The 23747-nt window shown below is 37.4% G+C and overlaps 1 protein-coding gene and 1 long non-coding RNA gene across 3 annotated transcripts in view; both read right to left on the bottom strand.

The window, feature by feature from the left end:
• gabbr1b (gamma-aminobutyric acid (GABA) B receptor, 1b) overlaps positions 1-23747 on the bottom strand; it is a 447163-nt gene that overhangs the window by 386210 nt on the left and 37206 nt on the right. The window contains exons 1-4 of one of the 2 annotated variants that reach the window (XM_088404672.1): positions 20718-21012; positions 20510-20648; positions 18602-18787; positions 6992-7009 (exon numbers count right to left, since the gene is read on the bottom strand). In XM_088404672.1, the coding sequence (XP_088260798.1) occupies positions 6992-7009; positions 18602-18787; positions 20510-20648; positions 20718-20720 (346 nt within the window). In that variant the 5' untranslated portion in view covers positions 20721-21012. Of the gene's footprint in view, positions 1-6991; positions 7010-18601; positions 18788-20509; positions 20649-20717; positions 21013-23747 lie in introns of those variants that run through there. The other variant, XM_088404671.1, reaches the window with a different exon arrangement.
• LOC148406701 (uncharacterized) lies at positions 8780-16042 on the bottom strand. The gene is made up of 4 exons (XR_015863959.1): positions 15914-16042; positions 15385-15482; positions 14702-14762; positions 8780-9717 (listed from the first exon to the last, which is right to left on the bottom strand). It is a non-coding gene; the product is annotated as an uncharacterized LOC148406701 (long non-coding RNA).

Genomic DNA, 23747 nt, shown 5'->3' on the forward strand with positions numbered 1-23747 from the left:
GCAGCGGTAGCTGCTCGGGCCCTAATAATCCGGAGAAAAACAAGAGGGCTCTCGCAGCGGTAGCTGCTCGGGCCCTAATAATAATCCGGAGAAAAACAAGAGGGCTCTCGCAGCGGTAGCTGCTCGGGCCCTAATAATAATAATCTGGGGAGGAACAATAGGGACCTCGCAGTGGTCGCTGCTCGGGCCCTAATAATAACGATAATAATCTGGGGAGGAACAATAGGGACCTCGCAGTGGTCACTGCTCGGGCCCTAATAATAATAACTAGAGCTGCACGCAGCTATAACGGGCCCTCGCAGGTGTGAGCACGTTGAAGGATGAACAGTTCAATGTATGGGCATATTGGGAGGAACAATAGGGACCTCGCAGTGGTCACTGCTCGGGCCCTAATAATAATCCGGAGAAAAACAAGAGGGCTCTCGCAGTGGTAGCTGCTCGGGCCCTAATAATAATAATAATAATAATAATAATAATAATAATAATAATAATAATAGTAATCCAGAGAAAAACAAAAGGGCTCTCGCATTGGCCCTCGGGCCCTAAAAAGTAATTTCATTGATTTTTAGTGAATATTTTCAGTTATTAAATGCACAGTATATCCATATGAAGTATTTTTTCACAATAACCTTACCTGTAGTAATTAGGGCATTAACTGTATGACATACTTCAGCAAAAAGAAAGAGAATAAGGTATTTCATTGATTTTTAGTGAATATTTTCAGCTATTAAATACATACCATGTCCATTTAAAGTGTTTTTTGTTTTGTTTTTTTTAATAATAACCTCACCTGTAATAGTTAGGGCATTACAAGTATGATCTACTACAGCAAAAAGAAAGATGTCATTTAATTGATTTTTTGTGAATTTTTTCAGTTATTAAATACATTTCATGTCCATATAACGTCTTTTTTCACAATGCCCTTGACTGTACTAGTTAGGGCATTACAAGTATGAGCTACCACAGCAAAAAGAAAGATAAAAAGTCATTTTCATTGTACATGTTCATGTACATAGTATTTTATCAATACTATGTCCATATAACATTTTTTTTCACAATACCCGCACCTGTAGTAGTTAGGGCATTACAAGTACGATCTTTCAGTTATTAAATGCATAGTACAGCTATATAAAGTGTACAAAGTGTTTTTTCACAATAGCCTTGCCTGTAGTAGTTAGGGCATTACAAGAATGTCCTGCTACAGCAAAAAGAAAGATAAAAAGTCATTTCATTGTTTTTTTTGTGAATATTTTCAGTTATTAAATACATACCATGTCCATATAAAGTCTTTTTTTCACAATAACCTCACCTGTAGTAGTTAGGGCATTAAAAGTATGATCTACTAGAGCAAAAAGGAAGAGAAAAAGTAATTTCATTGATTTTTAGTGAATATTTTCACTTATAAGATGCATAATATGTCCATTGTTTTTTCACAATAACCTCACCTGTAGTAGTAAGGGCATTACAAGTATGATCTACTACAGCAGAAAGTATGGTAAAAAGTCATTTTATTGATTTTAGTGAACATTTTATTCACACTAAAACACGTAATTTGCAGACGGTCCCCGCTGAATGTCAAGCGAATATCAAATAACAAACCAACTTTACCTTGCTCGCATTACTGGGCTACGCTGGATATTTTTCAGAGCATTTAAACATCAACAAACCCGCATCAGCAATTAAAATATATCATTCTTCATGCCAAAACAAAGTTTTATAAAGTCTACGAAGAGCAGGCAAGCTTTAACAAGATTGTACGCTAAATTACAAATGGCAATTCGATAAAAGTGTCACGTCTGGGCATGGTGAGTTGCGAGGAGGAAAGAACGGGACCCAAAAAATGCAGGAAAACTGAGAAATACGTGGATCAAGAAAGGAAGTTTTAACATGGAAATGAGGCAGGACCGAACCGGGAGCAAAACTGGTCAAAGTATCTATCACCAGACAGGTGGACGAAATCAAACAAACAAGAACACAGACAATAAAGGCAGATGCAAGTGGAACAGAAACATGAACAAAACCTCACAACAACAAAAGCCAACCAAACATGACAATTGAATATGAATGACATAAAATGAAAAAAACAAGAGCAAATTGCGAGGCAAAAATGATCAAACACGTTGAGACAGAAAACTCACCAAATATCACATGCAACTTTAGTTAGAGCGATGACCTTATCCGCTTGCTGCCCTCATCTACTTTTTCCTCATCTTCATTCCCTTTTCATCAGTGTCAAGACATTTAAACCACAGCTTTAGCCATTAAGCCATTTAAATCGCATCACTATTACATAGCAAATGTAAATAATCGTTCAGTTCTACGGAGCAGTATCATGACAATGCTTAATATGAATGCTAACATTAAGGCTGTTATAGTGTTCCTTTTTTTTATCTCTTAAGGGATATCCTATTTAACACAAGTGCAGCAACTAAAGTGAATATGGAGAAAGATTACTGTGAAAAAGACGTATGTGTTAAATTAAACGTTTGTACCAGTAACGGTAATGACTTTTGTATTTGAAATGTTTTCTTGTGACCAAATCTAAATTGGGAGGGTTTACATTATTTTCTTGTAACTCTGGATCAAAATGGTGTGGGTTTGATTTTTTTTCTTGTGCTTATGAATCCAAAACCTGTTAAGTGCAGGTACCTGTTTTTTTTCATACAAGTCTCACTTGTATGATGACCACGTCTGTACACAAACATCTCTGTGCAATTCCGCCTTGAAGGTATAAATAAATCTCTTCTGTGGATTGCCTCCTATGTGTAGAAGCACAATATGTACATTTGTGACATCACTTCAAGCTATTGCGGGCAGTATAGAAACAGCGAGTCCTCCACCCGCGCATGCATCAAGAAGAGAACAACAATGGTGGTCGCCAATAGCAGGAAGCACGGTACAAATGGAACGTTTGACACCAAGAGCCTGTGTCAGTTGAAAGAAGTAAACTGCCCAAACCAGCGCTTCAAAGGTCTTGCTGAAATCTCTATAATCATGTGATGACTTTATGCATGAAAATGAAACACCAGAATCAACATCATGTATTCAAATAGTATGTGCTGTGTAAAACTTTCTTCTTCAATAGGGTACTCTGGACTTAAGTGAAGGCACTCAAGGGACATATGAGATTTAAATATATATTCTAAAAGTAGTATCAATGCAAAAATCCTTATGACAAAAATCCTAATATATGTGCCTATTTCATTGAATGATACTGTAACGTCATAAAAATGATTTTATAATCAGGAGGCCATTAAATTTTATTATCCTAAATACCCAGTCTCCCCCTTATGAGCATTTTTGTTATTCTGTTATTCTCTCATCTCGAAAGCTTTATTTAAAATTAAGTTAATGTTTTTATTTATGACAAGTTATTTAATCTGATCGTAAAAGAGGACACTTTCTGTGGATAGAGTAAATTTATTCTGTTCCGTTTTTGTTTTTGAATGTTTCCCAATAGTTAAAGACAGACTATTTTACAATAACTGAAAATGGTGACGAACAAATGACAAGATGTGTACTTGTCATTAGCCTTGGCCAGACAAGTTAGACAGACATAAATGTAAGACAGAACGTATTGGTGTTACGTATTCTAAACCCAAATTAAGTGAATCATATTGAGGCTTGTAGCTGCTATGACACTATATCACCACTAGATGTCACTAATGTGGCTATTTTTAAAGGACTTTGGCTACGTCTCTTTTTCCAAATCAATATGACAAAGACTACAATAGTTTCACATGGCTCATCAACCCGTTTCTAGAGTATGGAGTTTTCAAAAGCTCATCATGCTTCAAAGTTAAGGATAATGTATGCTCATATTTGGTTATGGTCAAATGCAGAGGTAGTCAGTACATCGGTACTGACAGGCTGTCAGACCAGCAAAATAAAATGTAAATGCCTTTGTTGCCTCTGGTCAAATGAAGCTTTTGTTAAACACCTAAACATTTGGGCCAATTGCTTGCTACAGTAACAGGGACATTTCCTGGTAATTTTCAAGTATCTTTATCTTGAAAAACCTTTGATGCACACACAAAAGCAGAGAATGAATCCTATTAACATACATATTAATGAATAACAAATACATGTTTTTTACATGTTCATTGTATTTATTGTTGCAGTTATGAGGCTCTTGCACTCTTGTTCACATTGTGAATGTTCAATTTATATTCTGTTTTATGTTGAAGTCTTTCAAATAATATATTGATTTGGAGATATGACTTGCAAAGTATAGAATGATCCAAAGATGTAACCACATTTTCTTTGGATCATTCCTCAGATGAAGCATCATCACAGCAGGTCGTTAGATAACAGGTACCGTATTTTTCAGACTATAAACTGCGACCTTTTCATCATGATTTGAGCCCTGCAGTTTATATTCCAGTGCGGCTTATCTGCTGGTTTTTCCCACCGGTCAAGTAAATGTGTGTTCAAAGAGTCACTTTATGGAACAACAATGAAATACAACTGAAAAGATGTGAATCAATGGCTGTGCTCAAAAAGAGTTTTAAAATATATTATTAAAAATATGTTTAAAAAAAAGATTAATTAATTGATCTATATAAAAGTTCATGACGTGTACATTTTATATATGGTATACAGTATATGATTGTATTTATAAATTTATGATTGTATATATTAATTACTTGCAGTCTGTGCAATGTTCACAAAAATAATCTTATCGATTACACAAGACAGAATGCTATTGAAGTATTGATTTTGAGTTTGAACTCCAATTTAGTTCTGCAGTGTTCTGTTGCTAATATCCAACCATCCATTTTCTATAAATATAATGTTGGGACTAAATATGTAGGCATTTTCAGTCTGTGAAAGAGAGGATGTTGCAGTTGGTAGACAATTTAAAAAATATATAAAGAAAATGTAAAAGTTTCATATTACTGTCATATACCGGCAACTCATCTTTGGCAAAAGATGTTTTTTTTGCTCAATATTTGCTGCTGTGGCTTATATACGGGTGCAGCTTATAGTCCGAAAAATACAATAGTTTGATATGTGAATGTCAAAATTATTTATAAATAATTGTAAGAAATTGGACAGGCCTATAGCTAAATAAAATTAGCATCTACATTTAGTAAAAAAGTTGTTCTTTCCTTGATGCATGCACAGGTGGAGGACTCACAGTTCGGTTACTGTCCCCGCTATCTTGAGGTCATTCCAATTTGCATATTGTGCTTTGTACTTACAGGAGGCAATCCCCAAGAAAGATGCCTACCCACAGGCAGCAATCCACAGGACAGGATTTATTTATCCTATTGGAACCATAATTATTACCTTCCACAAGTTGACAGCCTCTACAAACTATGACTGGTACATAGAAAATAAGGGCTGGATTACTATAGGCTGACCTATTGGACATGACAGTATAAACAATATTATCTCATGCTACATCATGAAGGAAAATAAATCAAAAAACATAAAACTCTGTATAAGTCTAATTTGCATGTATAAAATATTTCCCACACATACAATAAAACATATCTGGAGGGATTAAACAGTAGTTGAGTGTGGGCCAGCGCATCTCAATAAATGCAAATAACATGGAAAAATTTATTTTTCTTCAACCCAAAATGAAGTCTGGTGAAGATATATGTTAGTGAATATATATCTTCACCATACAACCAGTTCATTGTGTCCCACGCCGACGGCCCAGAGACAGCTGAGAGAGGCTCCAGGAAGCGTGACCCTGGTAAGGATAAGCGGCTCGGAAAATGGATGGACGGATCAAATTTTAGTTTGCTGTAGGAAACTTAAGCGTGGGGAAACTTGGATAGGAGACAATAGAATAAGATTGCTGTCAAAAAGACGGATGCGTATTTCACCATTCATATGAGTATGACTCTCGCGAGACGTGACCCCATGTCTTTTGGATTCACAAATTGTGGATTCGTGGATCTTATCCCTTGTATTCGTAGCCTTTGGATCTGAGTTGAATATGCAACTTGAAATGATGTCATGCCAAGCTACCAGGCAAAGTCAGTCCATTTGCAAATCAACCATCATCTGAATTTGCAAGCTTGCAATTTGCAAAGCTTCAATTTCCTTTTCCAAGAAATTGGACCTAAATGGCCTCAAATGGCCCACAAAAGTATGATTTGAGCATTACTAAAAATGCGTATACATTATCCTTAAGATTTACGCTTGATGAGCCATTAAAAGCTTCTGTTTGGCACTCAGTTCACATTCAATTCGGCAATTTTTTCATCTTGCGTGTGCGGCGCAAATGCCTCGCAGATGGACTGATTTGGTGGCTTAGGACGTCATAATTTGCATATGCAGATCTATGAATCCAATAGAGGGATTGGCAAATCCAAAGGAGAGATTCATTCAAAGACGTAAAGTTGTGTCTCGCGAGGGTAATAATCACACGAATGGTGAAATGCATAGGTCTTTTTGATATCACGATTACTCTATAGCAACCGCAATTTCAATTCGTAAACTCAACACAATTTAGTTGTACTCATCCGAATTGTTAAAGACGCATAAGTCTTTTTGACCACCATCTTACTCCATCGGAGACAACCTTCCTAGCCAAGTTTATTTTTGTTCAGGTTCACTTTTCAAATTGAACTACTGAAGTATTTTTCCACATTCTAGTTTATTGAGATGCACCAGTATGTACACTGAATAGTAAGTTTTGAAAATGAAAAACAAAACACAAACACACACACACACACAAACCGTACACTTAAGTGACAATTTCTTATTTGACCAAGATCGTACTCTGATTCCAGGAATAATGCTACACAAATAAAAAAGTGCTAAAATGCAACAACCCAGGATTTATACATTCGTACAAACAAGAGTCTCATCTAAAATGTCATGGAGCCAAATTATGATATGCAAAGCCATATGATTGGAGCAAAAATCAGACATCAATCATTAGGAAATCTCAGTCAAGAAAATGGTAGATTCTTATTCATTTAATTGGGAACAGTCAAGCAATAAATGTAATCAAGAAAAACGACCCTACCTTTGAAATGTCTGTCATCTTCAGAGAGAAAAAAAAAGAAAAATATTGACACAATCACACATTTGATCAATCAGATATTTGATGAGTAAAATCATCAGCGACAAAAATTCTCAATAACACAATCAAATGTTAGCATACATACGCATCTCATATACATACATATAAATACAGTGGGCCCCCGTGTTACGAACTAAATCCGCTCCGCGGCTAGGCTCGTAACTCGAATTGGCCGTATGACGGGCAATCCACACCTAAGTTAATTAGTGAATGTGTGCAACGCGTGCAAAAACCTTAGGTAAAAACATCACGACTTTATACACATTAAAAATTAGTAACATAATCTATTGTACAGCGTTGCCCGCATTCACTAATTAACATAGGTACAGTTAAATTAAATAATAAATATGCAAAGGAAAAATGACATTTACCTTTGGGGCGATGTGACTTGAGCTGTTGGAGGCGGAGGCGGAGGGGGGCAGAGACGAACCCGCAGAATTTATATTTTTTCTTAAACGAGAACTTTTCTTAAACGAGAACATATCACCGGTGATTTCCTTCTCTTTAATCCATAATAGAAGAAGCCTCTCCATTTTGGAGTGGTTACGGCCATACACACTAGCAAGGTTAACCATGCGTGCGCCTCCTTCGTATTTTTTTACTATCTCCTGCTTCGTTTCTGTTGTCATCATGCTCTTACTTCTTCCTTTACCGCCACTTGCAATTTTAGAAGCCATGTCTAACAGATGAAGTTTGCAAAGTCTTCACAACACACCGACCAGCTTGTGGCAGCTAGATGAGGGCGTTCGGCCAATAGCATATCGGCATTCCTGTGATTGACGTGACACCGGCCAATAGCATATCGGCATCTCCGTGACTGAGACCGTGACTGTGACCTTAATCGACCAATAGCATATCGGCATTTCCGTGACATGCTAGAAAAGTTGTTTTTGTTGATTGCAGCAAAGCGAAAAAAATAGTGCGGATACACTGACTGGCATGTTGGCTGGTTCGTAAGACGCGGTCCACGTCGTAAGATGAAAAATACGTAAAACGGGGGTTTGTAAAACGGGGGCCCACTGTGTGTATATATATATATATATATATATATATATATATATATATATATGCACATATATATACATATATATACATATATGTATATATGTACATATATATACATACATATATATATATATACATACATATATGTATATATGTACATATATATACATACATATATATATATACATACATATATATATATATATATATATATATATATATATATATATATATGCACATATATATACATATATGTATATATATGTATATATGTACATATATATGTATATGTACATATATATACATACATACATATATATATATATATATATATATATATATATATATATATAATATGTGTGTGTGTGTGTGTGTGTGTGTGTGTGTGTGTGTGTGTGTGTGTGTGTGTGTGTGTGTGTGTGATGCATTAAAAGAAGATTGAGCTATAATGTAATCTGATTCTATATTCGTTTTAAAATGACATGCAGGTAGCTCAAAAACGGATGACGTTACAGCAATTTGAATGTTGCCAAGTTTAAATCCTTAGTCCTTGGATGCAAGAGAATGATTGTCTTGACCTTGAGGTTGTTTTTGAAGTAATCCCAAAATGGACATCTCTGTTGAAAACTTTTATCTCCCATCAATAACTCAAAATTGATCACTGCGACATAAGCCTGGCTTTGTGAAAACGCATCACTCACACACACACACACACACACACACACACACACACACACACACACACACACACACACACACACACACACACACACACCTATAAGGGTTCATGTGTACTGTGGGGACCAACTTTTTCTTCATCACTTGTGGGGACCACCCTTTCTAAACGTTCTACAGCTACGAAAAAAATCAAGCACACCCTCTATGGCGTTGTGAGCCTATACACAGCTTCAAATATCAGAATTGATGAAGTAATGGTGAGCCCATAACTTGTGGGAACTTGGGAAAAAAATGGTTTTACATGGTTCATGGGGACCTACTTTGAATATATGTGAATATATTTGCATAATTGACACACCAGCTTATACAGTGATTAATGGGGACCTCGCCCAAAGTCTATTACCTATTGATAAATATAATGCATCCGAACTCAACAATCAAATAAAGTTCAATAAATGTGAATATTGATAGTTGAACCAATGTAATAATATAATTATCATTTGCTGAATGTAGTGTCATCTTTTTTTTTTCTAAAACAAGTCCTGTTGTCAGCTGTGACCAGGCTTTTTCTTCTGGTTTCAATCAATGAACTGGACAATTTCCTAACAGTTTGAAGATTTTTTATTCATTGCAACAGAACAACGTGTGATGAACAATAAACAAACACATTCTCACTATGTATATTTAAGACTAAACAAAATAAAATCCAAGTTTTTATGACTACAATAGTCAAATTGAAATTTTATGTCATTGCCTTACCTGAAAGTTGCAAACCCAAAACTTATTTACGTTCCAATCTGCTTTTGGCAGCTGAAATATAAAATTTGAGTATCTGCCATTCCCGTTTTTTGAGGGATTCTGGTTCAGTCCTTTTTTTCAGACCATTTTTTTCAGGACAATGAAAGATAAGATGCATTTCCTCATACATTTTTCCACTGTCCACACTTCTATTTTCTGCCAGGGGAATCTCTTGTCGTTTTCTTTGCCTTGAAGTAGCGAGAAAAAATATTTTTTGTTATTGTGCAGTTGAGTGAGGAATTTTTGTATCTTATTATATACAATATATTAACCCTTCCAGTTTTCTCAGTCAAAGTGAAATTATGCTGTTTGATCTCATTGTCAGTCTAACACCACTATGAATTACGTTATGTCATTTGGATTGACAGAATCTATTTTTTTTTTTTTTTGCTTTTCAATGAACAACACAGGCTGTGCCATCCCACTTTAACATACTCAGACAGATAAATCAGAACCGTTCAGGTCTTATGTTAAAATGCAAAGCACAAATATAGAGCATTGTCACAAGTGGTGATTCAAATAATTCTTTAAGAAATATAAGTTCACAAATCATCAGAGACCAACACACATGTGTTTTCATACATCTAAAAGTAACTGTTTTTTTTAGCAATAGCTTCATACATGGGATTTCAGCTTCTCATAGGCGCCAGAGAGCCAGCAGTCTGACTTTCTGAACAAAGTTATGATCTAGACACTTTCACACATTAAGATTTCAGTATGAAAGTGTGTTGTGGGGATGCTGTGAGTGTCCAGAAAAGAGCAATACCACTGCTAGATAATCAAGCCCGTGCCAAATCAAATCTACCTAAAACAGTCTGCTGATACGAACATTCTAAATGCATATGTCAAAATGTCTGTTGTACTTTAGCTTAATACTTAAACATAAAAATGACCAAGAGTCACTGTGAAAGAACTGACTTAAACCAGAGTCACAAGTTCTTGTAAAGTCATGTTATCTGCTGTCATGTTGGGAATCTGTAATCCACACAACACAACATTTTACAATATAATGTGAGAAACCATCAGTTACTCTCAAACCTTAAAAAATATAGATTCACAAATCATCAGAGACCAAATGCATTATGACTATTTCTTTCATTCTTGTCAAACTGTGTTTTCATACATCTAAAAATCAAACTGGCTTTTGGGGAATATCTTCACACATGAAACTTCAGTTTCTCATGGGCGGCAGACAGCCAGCAGTTTGTTTCTCTCAACAAATTTATGATCTAGACACTTTCATACATACAGATTTTGGTGTGAAAGTGTGTTGTGGGGACGTTGAGAGTGTCCAGAAATGAGCAACACCAACGCTAGATAATCAACCCCGTCATAAATAAAATCTACCTAAAATTGTCTGCCAATGCTAATATTCTAAATCGGTGGTTCTTAACCTGGGTTCGATCGAACTCTAGGGGTTCGGTGAGTCGGTCTCAGGGGTTCGGTAGAACCTCCGCTGCAGAGATCCACCCCTCAGTCTAGTCTGCAGTTAGTGGGCACAGTCATTGAAAACGTCCTGCTCTGAGATTTCCTACCATGTACTGTGTTGGTTTTGTTATTTGAACAAGGTGATACTAATGCACAAATCATTACGTGCATCTGTAAAAAAAAAATCATATTTTATTTTTTTACTAAAGAAGGGTTCGGTGAATTACCATATGAAACTGGTGGGGTTCCGTGCCTCCAACAAGGTTAAGAACCACTGTTCTAAATACATGTGTCAAATTTTCTATACTTGAGCCCCATACTTAAACATAAAAATGACCATGAGTCAGTGACAGCACTGACTTAGAACATCATCATGTTTTCTTGTAAAGCCATGTCATTGGCTGTAATGTTGGTGATCTATTATACATGAACATACCTTTTGATAAGATAATATGAGAAATCATCAGTGATTATCAAGTGAACATTAAAAATATAAATTGACAAATAATCAGAGACCAAACACATTATGAATATGCCTTTCTATTTTGTCAAACTGTGGTTTCATACATCTAAAAATCAAGCTGGCTTTTGGGGGATATCTTTACACATGAGACTTCAGTTTCTCAGGGAGTCAGACTGCCAGCAGTGTGACTTTCTCAACAGTTTTGATCTAGACCAGGGGTCGGCAACCCGCGGCTCTCGAGCCGCATGCGGCTCTTTAGCGATGTCCTAGTGGCTCCCTGGAGCTTTTTCAAAAATGTTTGAAAATGGAAAAAGATGGGGGAGAAAAATATTTTTTTCGTTTGAATGTGGTTTCTGTAGGGGGACAAACATGACAAAAACATTCTTAACATTTTCCAATGCTGTAAAAATGTGTAAAATAAATATTACATTTCAACATTTCTGTCAATGAAGAATTACGTCATAGCCTGAGACACGCGTTTCTGTTAGCAGGGCGGGATGCTAGACAAGTGGTTGTTGTAAACAAACCGGCGGCCATGAGCCATGGATCCCAAAGGGAAAAAGAGAAAAATAACAGGAGAACAAACGATTCAACATTTCTTGGACCGAATCATTTGCATTTGTTGCCAATGCAGAAGGATTGCCTGAATGTTTGCTCTGTAGCGAGAAGTTGTCAAATAACAAAAATAGCAATGTGGAATGACATTTTCAGGGAAGGGGTTCTACATTTACAGCCGAGTACCCAGTTGGCAATGTGAGAAAAAGTGCGATTGCATTACTTCTGCAGAAATTAGAGGAGCGCAAAAATATATTTAAGAAGTGGATTGCATCTCCAAACTCCACAACTGCTGCAAGTTTCGTTGCAACCCGGGAGATAATAAAATGTGGCAGACCGTTTACAGTTGGTGACTACATGGAGTCATTCATCAACATATCAGAACACCAATTTAAGGACTACATAACCAAAACCGGGATAATACAAAAAAAAAAGACACACCTCTCTCCGCCAAGACAGTGAAGAAAAGAACGATTAAAATGGCAGGCAACACCGATCAACAAATCAAGGACATTAATTCAGCGCCAGCATACTCATTTGCCAGTGATGTGATCGATATTGAACAAACTGCGCGTTTATGCAGGTATGTGTCTGATGTTTTATAGATGCAGGCTACGTTTTATTGCACTCTATTGCCCAGATAAGGGCCACCTTATGCACTTTCCATTTTGTTTTTTTCCAATCCTCATAAATAAAATCTTCTAAAATCCGCTTTATTTAATTTAATCAAAGCAATGAAACATAATTCATTAATATTGTAATTTAGTTAAACTTGAGGCGGCATCGCACAACAGAGTAGTCATGTGGTGTGTCAGGATGCACTGCAGGAAAAATAAACATTTAATCATGAAGCCTCATTATGTATTCGTAGTTAATCATTTTGATAGTAGGCTAATATAGCTATTATAGATACATACAGCATGTGTTGCCTTCATTACAAGGCTTTTATTTTTTTGCGGCTCCAGACATATTTGTTTTTTGTTTTTCATGGTCCAATATGGCTCTTTCAACATTTTGGGTTGCCGACCCCCGATCTAGACACTTTCACATATTCAGATTTCAGTATGAAAGTGTGTTGTGGGGACGTCGTAAGTGTCCAGAAATGTGCAATACTACCGCTAAATAATCAACCCCGTCACAAACTAAAGTTACCTAAAATGGTCTGCTAACGCTACCACTTTAAATGTCAACACGTCTGTTGTTTTTGAGCTTAATACTTAAACAATAAAAATTACCATGAGTCACCGTGAAATTACTGATTTAGAAAATTGTTACAATTGTCTTTTTGGAAAGCCATGTCATCCATCGGCTGTAATGTTGGTTACCTGTCATACATGAACGCAGCATTTTACAATATGACGTGAACACTATAAATATTCCTTTCTATCTTGTCAAAGTGTGTTTTAATACATCTAACATTGAACTGGCTTTTTGGGGATATCTTCACACATGATACTTCAGTTTTTCATGGGCGCCAGACTGGCAGCAGTTGTACTTCCTCAATGTTAGCTTCTTGCTCCTCCACCTCTCTCTCTCTCTTCTAGAGCAGGTGTGTCCCTGACGGGAGGGCAGACCCACCAGCCGCGCACCTGACTACCATCAACAATCACCGGGTTATTTAAACGCGACTGGAGCTGGAGGAAGCTGTCGGAGTATACTGTTAATCTGCCTAGTTCTCAAGTTCCCTCGTATGCTATTGCATCTGGTGTTGTGAGTATTTCTGTTGCTACTTTGTGAGTGCGTCTGTGCTCGTATCTATTTTTTTTGTTGTTACTTTCCGTTACTTTCCTCCAGTTGGTTGCCTTCCCCCCCTTGTCGGACTACTGGCGTCACGCCATCAACTACATAAGTGTTTCTATGTCACTTTTAGTTGGACTTTACAGACATGTTCATTTCGCGATATTTGAGTTGCCACTTTGCCCAGTTTATGTTGATCCCTTTCACGCCTTGCGTGCTACCTTTCTTTAACAAAACCCTTATATTGAGTTTTGTACTCATCTGTGTCTGGTCTGTGGTGGTCCACTGTCGAGTTCTTGGTGTTACAACGTAACACTCAACAAATTTATCAAGAAACATTCAAATTTCGATGTCAAAGTGTGGTGTGGGGACATCGCAAAATGTCCAGAAAAGAACAATACCATGTCAGTCTGCCAGCAGTCTGACTTTCTCAAAACAGATATGATCTAGACACTTTCACATATTCAGATTTCGGTATGAAGGTGTGTTGTGGGGACGACGCGAGTGTCCAGAAAAGTGCGATACGATCGGTAGATAATCAACTCCATCACAACTTGAATGTACCTAAAATAGTCTGCTAACACCAACATTCTAAATGCATATGTCATAATGTCTGTTGTACTTGAGCTCAGGACTTAAACTTAAAAATTACCATGAGTCACCGTGAAATTACTGACTTAGAGCATCCTCACAATTGTCTTCTTGTAATGTAGTTCAACTGTAAGACATGAACAGTCAGCAGTCTGACTTTCTCAACAAAATTAGAATCTAGACACTTTCACACATTCAACTTTTGGTGTCAAAGTGTGTTTTGGGGACGTCGTGAGTGTCAAGAAAAGTGTAATACTACCACTAGATAATCAAACTAATACTCATACTAACTACTATGCTAATACTATTAATCTAAATGCAAATGTCAAAATGTCTGTTGTACTTGAACTCAATACTTTAACATAAAAATGACCATGAGAAATTGTGAAAGCACTGACTTTGAGCATCGTCACAAGTGTCTTGTTGGAAAGCCACGTCATCACCTGTAATGTTGGTCACCTGTAATACATGAACACAGCATTTTAGAATATAATGTGAGAAACCATCAGTGATTCTCAAGTAAACACCGAGTCACCATGAAAGAACTGATTTAAAGCATAGTGTTAAGTGTCTTTTTGTAAAGTCATGTTATCGGATGTAATGTTTGGGATCTCTAAAACTTCAACACAACATTTTACAATAAAATGTGAGAAACCATCAGTTATTCTCAAGTAAACCTTGAAACAATATAGATTTACATATCATCAGTGCCCAAACACGTTATCAATATTCCTTTCATTCTTTTCAAACTGTGTTTTCATACATCTAAAAATCAAATTGCCTTTTTGGGGATATCGCGATACATGAGACTTCAGTGTCTCAAGGGCACCAGAGAGCCAGCAGTCTGACTTTCTCAACATAGTTATGATCCACACTTTCACACATTCAGATTTCTGGGTGAAAGTGTGTTGTGGGGACATCGTGAATGTCCAGAAATGAGTAACACCACCACTAGATAATCAACCCAACCAAATTAAATTGATCTAAAATAGTCTGCTAAAACGAACATTCTAAATGCACATGTCAAAATGTCTGTTGTTCTTGAGTTTACTACTTAAAGATAAACATTACCATGAGTTACCATGAAAGAATTGAGCATCCACGTCGTAAGATGCTCGATGATGCATCATCACAAGTGACTTCTTGTATAGCCATGTGATCGGCTGTAATGTTGGTGATCTGTAATACATGAACACAACAATTTAGAATATAATGTGAAAAACCATCAGTTATTCTCAAGTAAACCCTAAAAATGATTAACAAATCATCAGAAGCCAAACACATTATGAATATTCCCTTCTATCTTGTCAACCTGTCTTTTTATCCATCTAAATATCAAATTAGCTTTTTGGGTGATATCTTCATACATGAGACTTCAGTTTCTCATGGGCGCCAGACTACCAGCAGTCTGACTTTTTCAAAACAGTTTTGACCAAGACATGTTCATACTTTCAGATTTTAAAGTGAATGTGTGTTGTGGGGACGTCATGAGTGTCTAGAAATGAGCAACATCACCACTAGATAATCAACCCCTGACATATTAAATGTACCTAAAATAGTCTACTAACACTAACATTCTAAACATAGATATTTATTAGATAAGAATATACCTGTTGAATGTCGTAGCTACAACCAGCAGTATCGTTCCAAGTGCCTTCTGGTAAAGCCATGTCATTAGCTGCAATGTTGGTAATCTGTAATGTAATACATGAAAGCAACATTTGAGAATATGATTTAAGAAATAAACAGTCAACTCTAACTAAAACTTAATAATGTAAGAACAATTTGTGAATGTTGTAAGTGTCCAAAATAAGTTGCAATTAATATGAATTTAGCTAATCTTGTTGACACATGTAAAACTATCTAACCTTATAATTGTTGAGTTCCTTCAGAACGATGTGAGGTATAAAAAACAAAAACAAAGAGACTCACTGACTTGGTGGGAGCAAGGAGGGCTGAGAACATTTGCTACGGTCATGCTCATCATCTATAAAAATATTCAACTTGACTTTTCATAAACATAAGTTGTAAATTGTTGATCAATCTGCACTGTCTTTTACCACAGTTTAGAAAATTTTGTTAAAAATTTTCAGGGTTTATAGTTCAGAATATAAATGTTTTTTTTTTGGTTTTCTTTTTTTACATTAAACTACTTAAACTTCGACATTAAATCAAACTACATTCAATCTGAAACATACTACAAACATCACAAACCATAACTGACAAATGAGATTCATATTTTGAAAAAGGATTCTTCTATTCTGATTTAAATTGAATTAATTGAAAATTACTTCCATTTTATTACACACTAAATGTGCGTAATCTGTGTTTATAACTGTTAGAATAATTATTGCTAGAATAGTTGTAGATATAGTGATTATACATTTGCTACAAAATATTAATGCTCACAATGAAGAAATGCTTTGCTGTGTGAATGAATAAATATATACTGAATGATAATAATGAATAAATAAACTGCTGATGTACTGCTTGGTATGTTGATGGTACGCTGGGAGAATGAGTGCACTGTTTGTGGGAAAAGAACTGTCTTGTCATTGTTGTCTCTCAAGCAGAAGGAAGGCCGCTCAAGCCTGCCAGTCGGAGCGTTCCCACAGCTGTGACTCTTATTGATGTTTTTGCTATGCATTATCAGAATGTTTCGCTACCTATTTTATCATACATGCATTAATTTCTCACCCACATGCTCACACATAGAAGGACAAGTACACAAGGTTCCGGCCATAGACTTGAGGGCCGGGACCTTCATGTAGTTAGGGATCCCTGTATCAAATAAAAGTAAGGGGAGCAGGAGAGATTGGCAGAGTGCAGTAGAATTGTCCTTGGCCAGTTCCTCTTCGCTCCCCTCATGCATGAGTTGGGAAGATTGCCTTGTCTCCAGTTTCTTACAAATGTCTGACAAATGAACCTGACAATAACATACTTGTGCTTCCCATGAGCAGCCTTCACCAGCATAGTTATCAGAAATGTCTTCTCCTTGAATGTCAACTACAGAAAATATTGAGAGGTGTGGCTTTCCATCCACTGCAATTCTCTTCATCCTGCAGTTTGGATTCCTGTGCTCATCATTCCATTGGCCAGCCAAATGACTCATTCTCCCGTTGAGGCATCAATGCTAAAATAATATAGGAAAAATAATAATCATTATGCTATTCACAATATTCTAACATGACTTGTTGTGATATAGAAAGGTGGAAAGCTGAGTCTTGGCGCCATGTTTTCCATTGCCTTTTCAATACAAACATAAATGCAGCAGACAATGGTTGGTAAATGTTTTTTATATGCTGGTACTCTGGATTAGCTGTCATATCTTCTCGATACTCAATAACAAATTGTCTTTTGCTGATTTTATCACTTACAAATATACCACTTTCTGTAGGAGATGGCAATCATATTTTTTAGAAAAACAGCACAAGATTTATTTTCTTTCAGCTTGCAGAGTGATTCGTGACTACCAATATGAACAACACAATGTTGCTCTGCAATCAAATCCAATTGCCAATTCAGTGAATTTAAAAAGGACTGACAAATTCTATTATACTATACTATTATACTATTTGTGCTACGTCCAACTCGTAAAAGTACAGTACAGCAAACTACAGGACTTGTACTTAGACTACCTCACACTACCTCACTCAACCGGAGCAATTTAGCTTTCTTAATTTCTAGAACTAACTAAATTGTACATGCATACAAAATTGCTTACCTTGTGTTTTACTTCATCTTCTTTTGTTGCCATCTTTATTAGTTGTTGCTAGTGTCTTCTGCTGATTGCTCTTAAAATGTGGACACGGAACTTGCTCTTTAAATGTGGACATGAAACACGCTGTGAAAATAATCACTTAAGAGGACCAGTAGGTGGGCGGGCATATGTAAATGTGTGTATGGGCTCTTCAAATGTGAACATGAAACTTGCTGTAAAGATAATAATTTATGGGGACCAGTAAAGGCAGGCATATGCAAATCTGTGTGTGGAGCAGTGACTGCAATGCCAGCCACAACCTTGGGGGAGGGCTCGTGAGCACCATCAACACACACATCAAGAACCAAAAATTGTCACTTATGGGCCTATGCCAAAACTTCACAGGAACACTTAGAACAGCCTCTGGAGTGGTTTTTAATCCATCAACATTATGGGGACCTACTTTTTTGTCCCCACACTGTTAGAGATCCCCAAGACAAGAATGTGTAAACAATTGTTTTTGTCCCCACAAAACACATGAACCAGTGCACACACACACACAGGGGATGGATGAAAACTTTTGCTTTGTAGCACTTACAGTGACACACGGGTTTGGGAATGTCCCACTTGCCCAACTTATTGCACTGCGTTGAGTTTCGGCCTATCAAGATGAAACCAGGGAGACAGCTGTAGTGCAGCACAGTTCCCTCCACTGGGAGCCCTGGCGGCCAAGAAGACACTCTCCCATTTTCCAAAGATGTCCAAACTCGAGGACATAACAATACTGAAAGAGAAATGCAAATCCAAATCTGAAACACATTTTTATTTCCAAATAAACAAATATTTAATATATACCGGTACATAAACCAGTAGTGATTTTATTTTCATTCTCAAAATCTTTTTTTTACATTACAAGTGTATATGAATGAAGTGGAAGTTTTTTACATTATGTTTATGTGTGACGGAATAGCCATGATTTCATTATGAGGGTAAAGGAAACAATGATAACACATAATGATACTGTATGTGTACACTGTAGGTTTCTGTAATTGTAGGTATGGGACGTTAACCGAATTGGCAATAGATTACGGTTATTTAAAACCTTTCAAGTCAAAGGTCAAAACCTGTACGTTTTTTTTCCCTACCGGAACATCTGCCTTGATGGGCAACTGCAGAGTCGAGCTCTCATTGTGTATCTCACGTAAGTCCTCCTCTGCTGCAGCAGCCAATCACATTGTCCTTTTTTGGTTTGCCATCGTCAGTACCACTAAAAGTAAGCTACTGCAGCTAATTACCACGGGGAAAGTGGCTAACATGTCATCTTATGCTACTTTCACTGAGCGTACAGTATGTGATATTGCAAGTGGTAAGACACAAGCAGTCTATCTAAAGTGTGGGTCAAGAAGGCAAAAAAAAAAATGACCTCTTCCTCCCTGGTCCAAACAAACAAAGTTGGTTGTCTGTGAAGTTTTCGGCTCTCAAAAACAAGCAAGTGACATTGCGAGTGAGCTACGAGTTAGTAGAAAGCAAGAGAGCGATATGGCAAGTGATTGAGATGATATAATGTTAATCCATGTTTGTTTTGAATTATGCCATACCCATTCAGAAAGTCGTTTTTTACACTGCCTTTTAAGCCTAGCAGGATCAGAGACAGCGTCAAGAAGGCTGCTCTAGATGCCTAGCAGCGACCAAAGTTTATTTCGAGAAATGCCAAATGGCATTTAGAACAACACCATCTGGTGTGTTTTTTAATGTTAACGTCCGTCACCATTAGCCACTAGTGTTTCAGTAGTCGTCTTGGACGTTACCAGGTGCAAAAACCGGCATTCCAAATTCCCTAAGACGCAACACATAACAAACGCACATTAGCCTTGTATGATCTCATCCACTTAGCATTATCAAAGGGAGCTTGTTTGTGTGGTGTGTGTGTGTGTGTGTGTGTGTGTGTGTGTGTGTGTGTGTGTGTGTTTGTGTGTGTGTGTGTGTGTGGGGGGGGGGGGGGGCAATCAACCTAAATTTGCAGAATCCACTTGTACCATTAATTGATACACATTGTAGTTGAATGATTGATTTTATCAGTTTTTGAAATAGTGTTATTTTAGACAGTCCCCATATATCAGTTAAAATTACATGTGTTCAATCAGAAAGGAGTCATGTATTTGTTTATTGGTCAGCAAAACCAGCATTGCTCACTGAAGGTTTGTTTTGATTTTATTGACAAATTTATTTTAATTTAACATGGTAATACATGGTAAACTATACTGTAGTTTATATATATTTATGTATTTAGTTAAAATTAATTCATTTTATAATGTAAATTGATATTTAGCAACAAAGAAAAATGGCAATTTACCACAAAAGATTTTGAAATTCTGTTTTGGAGCTTCAATTTCAATACCGTGATAACGTGATATTTTTGTTCAAGGTTATCATACCATCATAACCTGATATTGACGCTAACAGATTTGGCAGATGCAAGTGAAGTGTCAGTAGTGGTTGCACGCACAGCATCTACTTTGTTGTTTGAGGTCAGTCCAGGTGCCATTGAGCAAACATTTCCTGACCTTGGGTCCCACAATAACACGGTTTCCCCTGCAGATGTATTCAATCTCATAGTCTACAGGGAGAACCTGCACACTTCGGATCTAGACACACACAAAGAACATAATTAAATGCTGACACATGAACACATACATAAATGGCAATTTAATTACCATGTAATATCCTCAACTACTGTCTTTTGCTTCATAACACTGGATGACTATCAAAGGAGATATCCATCTGAGCCCTCTTCTCAAACAGATGCCAAATTGTGTCCATTCCAGAAAAAAACTGATGCTAGGAATCAATCAATCAATCAATCAATCAATCAATCAATCAATCAATCAATCAATCAATCAATCACATTTTATTTGTATAGTCCTAAATCACCAAAGTCTTAAAGGGCTTCAGAGATGAACAGAGGTCATGCCGAGACTTCTTTTGAAAAAAGAAGTCATACAGAGACATCTTTTCGGTGTAAGGTACACAACAGCATCCCCTGTCAAAGCTCCCAGACGGGAAAGGAAAAACTCAAAAACCCCAATTTGAGGAAAATCAGAAATCTCCAGAAGGGACCACAGGTGGGAGGAGCCCCCTTTCAGGCCCACAGGTTAAAGTGGATGCTGCATGTACCAAATACAGACAAATAGATACACATTACAGACAAGTACAGATAAACAATATAGATGACAGAAAACATATAGTGCGATATAGTGCGATGATGACTTGACAGCAGGCAAAGCCATTGGGCAGGACCTTCCCACAGTCCAACCAAGTGGACCGCAGACGGTCCATCTCTTAACCCGCGATGGTCGATCAGCGCAGGGCCAAATGGGGGCGGTCAATTCAACCCTCAGCATCTACCTAGCCCCCTCTCCAAGCCGGAAGAAGGGGGCAGGAAAAAGAAAAAAAGAAGAAGAAAGCTGCAGACAGGCGCATTAACTAAATGCTTTTGAGTATAAATGTGTTTTTAGTCAGGATTTAAAGATTTCTTCTGAGGTGGCTGCGCGAACTTCCATAGGTAGGGCATTCCATAGTACTGGCGTGCGATGGGAAAATGCCCTTGATCCCGCGGACTTCTTTTTAGCCCATGGGATCGATAGCAAACCAGCATTTTGTGACCGAAGTTGTCGGGACGGAACATATGGTGCTGCTGAGTCGACGAGATAGGAAGGAGCTAAACCGTGTAAAATTTTATAAGTAATTAGCAACACTTTAAAATCACATCTCATGTGTATGGGAAGCCAATGCAGGTCAGCTAGAATCGGAGTAATATGATGGAACTTTATGTCCTTGTCAACAATCTCGCTGCTCAATTCTGTACAGACTGCAGGCTTTTGACGCAGGACATGGGAAGCCCAGAAAACAAAACGTTACAATAGTCTAATATCACGCTGAGGTTTTTTTGCAAAACTACTTGGGGAAATAGTACAGTTATCCAGGTTCAACGTGGTAGTCTTAATCAAGTGCTGATGATGAGTAGGGCCAATAATTAACATCTTTGTTTTACAAGAGTTAAGAAGCAGAAAATTGGAAGACATCCATTGTTTAATCTCGGCAAGGTAGGCCTCCAGTTTACTGCACTTGTACGGAACTGTTATTTCTAAAGGCATGTACATTTGGGTATCATCAGCATAGCAATGAAAACTAAGAGCATGTTTACGTATAATATCACCAAGAGGAATCATGTAGATGTTGAACAGTAAGGGACCAAGTACTGACCCCTGCGGGACACCACATGAGATGGAGAAAGATTCAGAGATCGCATTGTCATAAGAGACACTATGCGTCCTTCCCAGGATGTAAGATCTGAACCAAGAAAGTGCTGAATGTAATTACCTTCCTTTTAATTTTTTTCAGAAACATTTTGTTGAACTTTGGTTTACATTTGCACTTTGGATGTATAGACAGTTGAAGCAATCACAATTGCATTGAAAAAAAAAAAGAAGCTGCATGACGATCACCAGCACATACTGACAGAGACCAGTTGCAGAGAGTGCTGAATTTTATACAGTAGAATTTCCTACAACAAAATCATATTTGCAGCCAGAAATTTTTCACAGCATGGTACTTTTCACTTTAGCAAATCTATGTCTCGGACATAAACATAAAAAAAGTGTTGTGCAATCTATAATCTTACTGAAGTTGAAAACAAAACCATCCAACATTTAAAATAAGAAAATAAAAAAGAAAGAAATTGCCAAAGCTACAATAATACATACATGCATACATTTTCATACTTCCATCAATTTCTTGCATAATGTCTTTCACTTTGATTCATTCATCCTTCATCTTTATTATTTTTATCCTGTCTTCAAGTGTTGGCTTGGTTTAAGCGCCGTGCGGCTGCAGGTGTCAAAATGACGTTATTTTGGCAACCAAGCCCCTCCGTATGGACTCCACGCGCAACAGATTTTCTGTAATGCGTATATTCTCTAATTTTTTTTATGAACAGACGACATGGCGTACAAACTATTGCATATGGAAGTTCACCATTAACAACACCTTTATGATTCGTCCGGAAAGGAATACCATGACATAAGTACCGTGAACAACTCCTGGAGAGTACCAAATTGGGGAGAGATGAGGAGTCTGTTTAGCTCATTTGAATCAACGAGGATTCTGTAACTCTTTTATAGAGTAGCATCTTTTGTGTGCTGTAGAGTCAATTTTCTGCCACCTATTTTCTGCAAGAGGCATGTCAACTAGGACTGCCCTACAACATCCAGAGTCTTTAGGAACTTCGGGTGGATCTCATCAATCCCCGGGGCCTTGCCACCAAGGAGTTTTTTGACCACCTTGGTGACATCAGCCCCAGAGATAGAAGAGCCCACTTTGGAGTTTCAAGACTGCTTCATCAAAGAAAGACATGTCAGTGGAATTGAGGAAGTCTTCGAAGTAATCTGCCTGCCGCCTCACGACGTCTCAGGTCAGCAGCACCCCATCTCCACTGAGACGGTGGATGCTGGTTCAGAAAATAAGCCGTCCAGGAGGTACTTTCCATGGCCTCACCAAACTCCTCCCACACCCAGGTTTTTGCCTTGGAGAATGCCAAAGCCATACACCACTTGGCAGCTGCCTCCAGAGTCTCACAGTCTCACAGGCCAAAAAGGCCAGAAACAAACCCCAAAATGTTAAAATGCCTCGACTTGGAGCAGGGCCTCATTCCCTACCCATAGAAGGCACCCCACCCTTTTCCGACT

Source organism: Hippichthys cyanospilos, chromosome 21, assembly GCF_059441005.1.
Source record: "Hippichthys cyanospilos isolate Australia breed blue-spotted pipefish chromosome 21, RoL_Hcya_1.0, whole genome shotgun sequence".
NCBI lineage: Eukaryota > Metazoa > Chordata > Actinopteri > Syngnathiformes > Syngnathidae > Hippichthys > Hippichthys cyanospilos.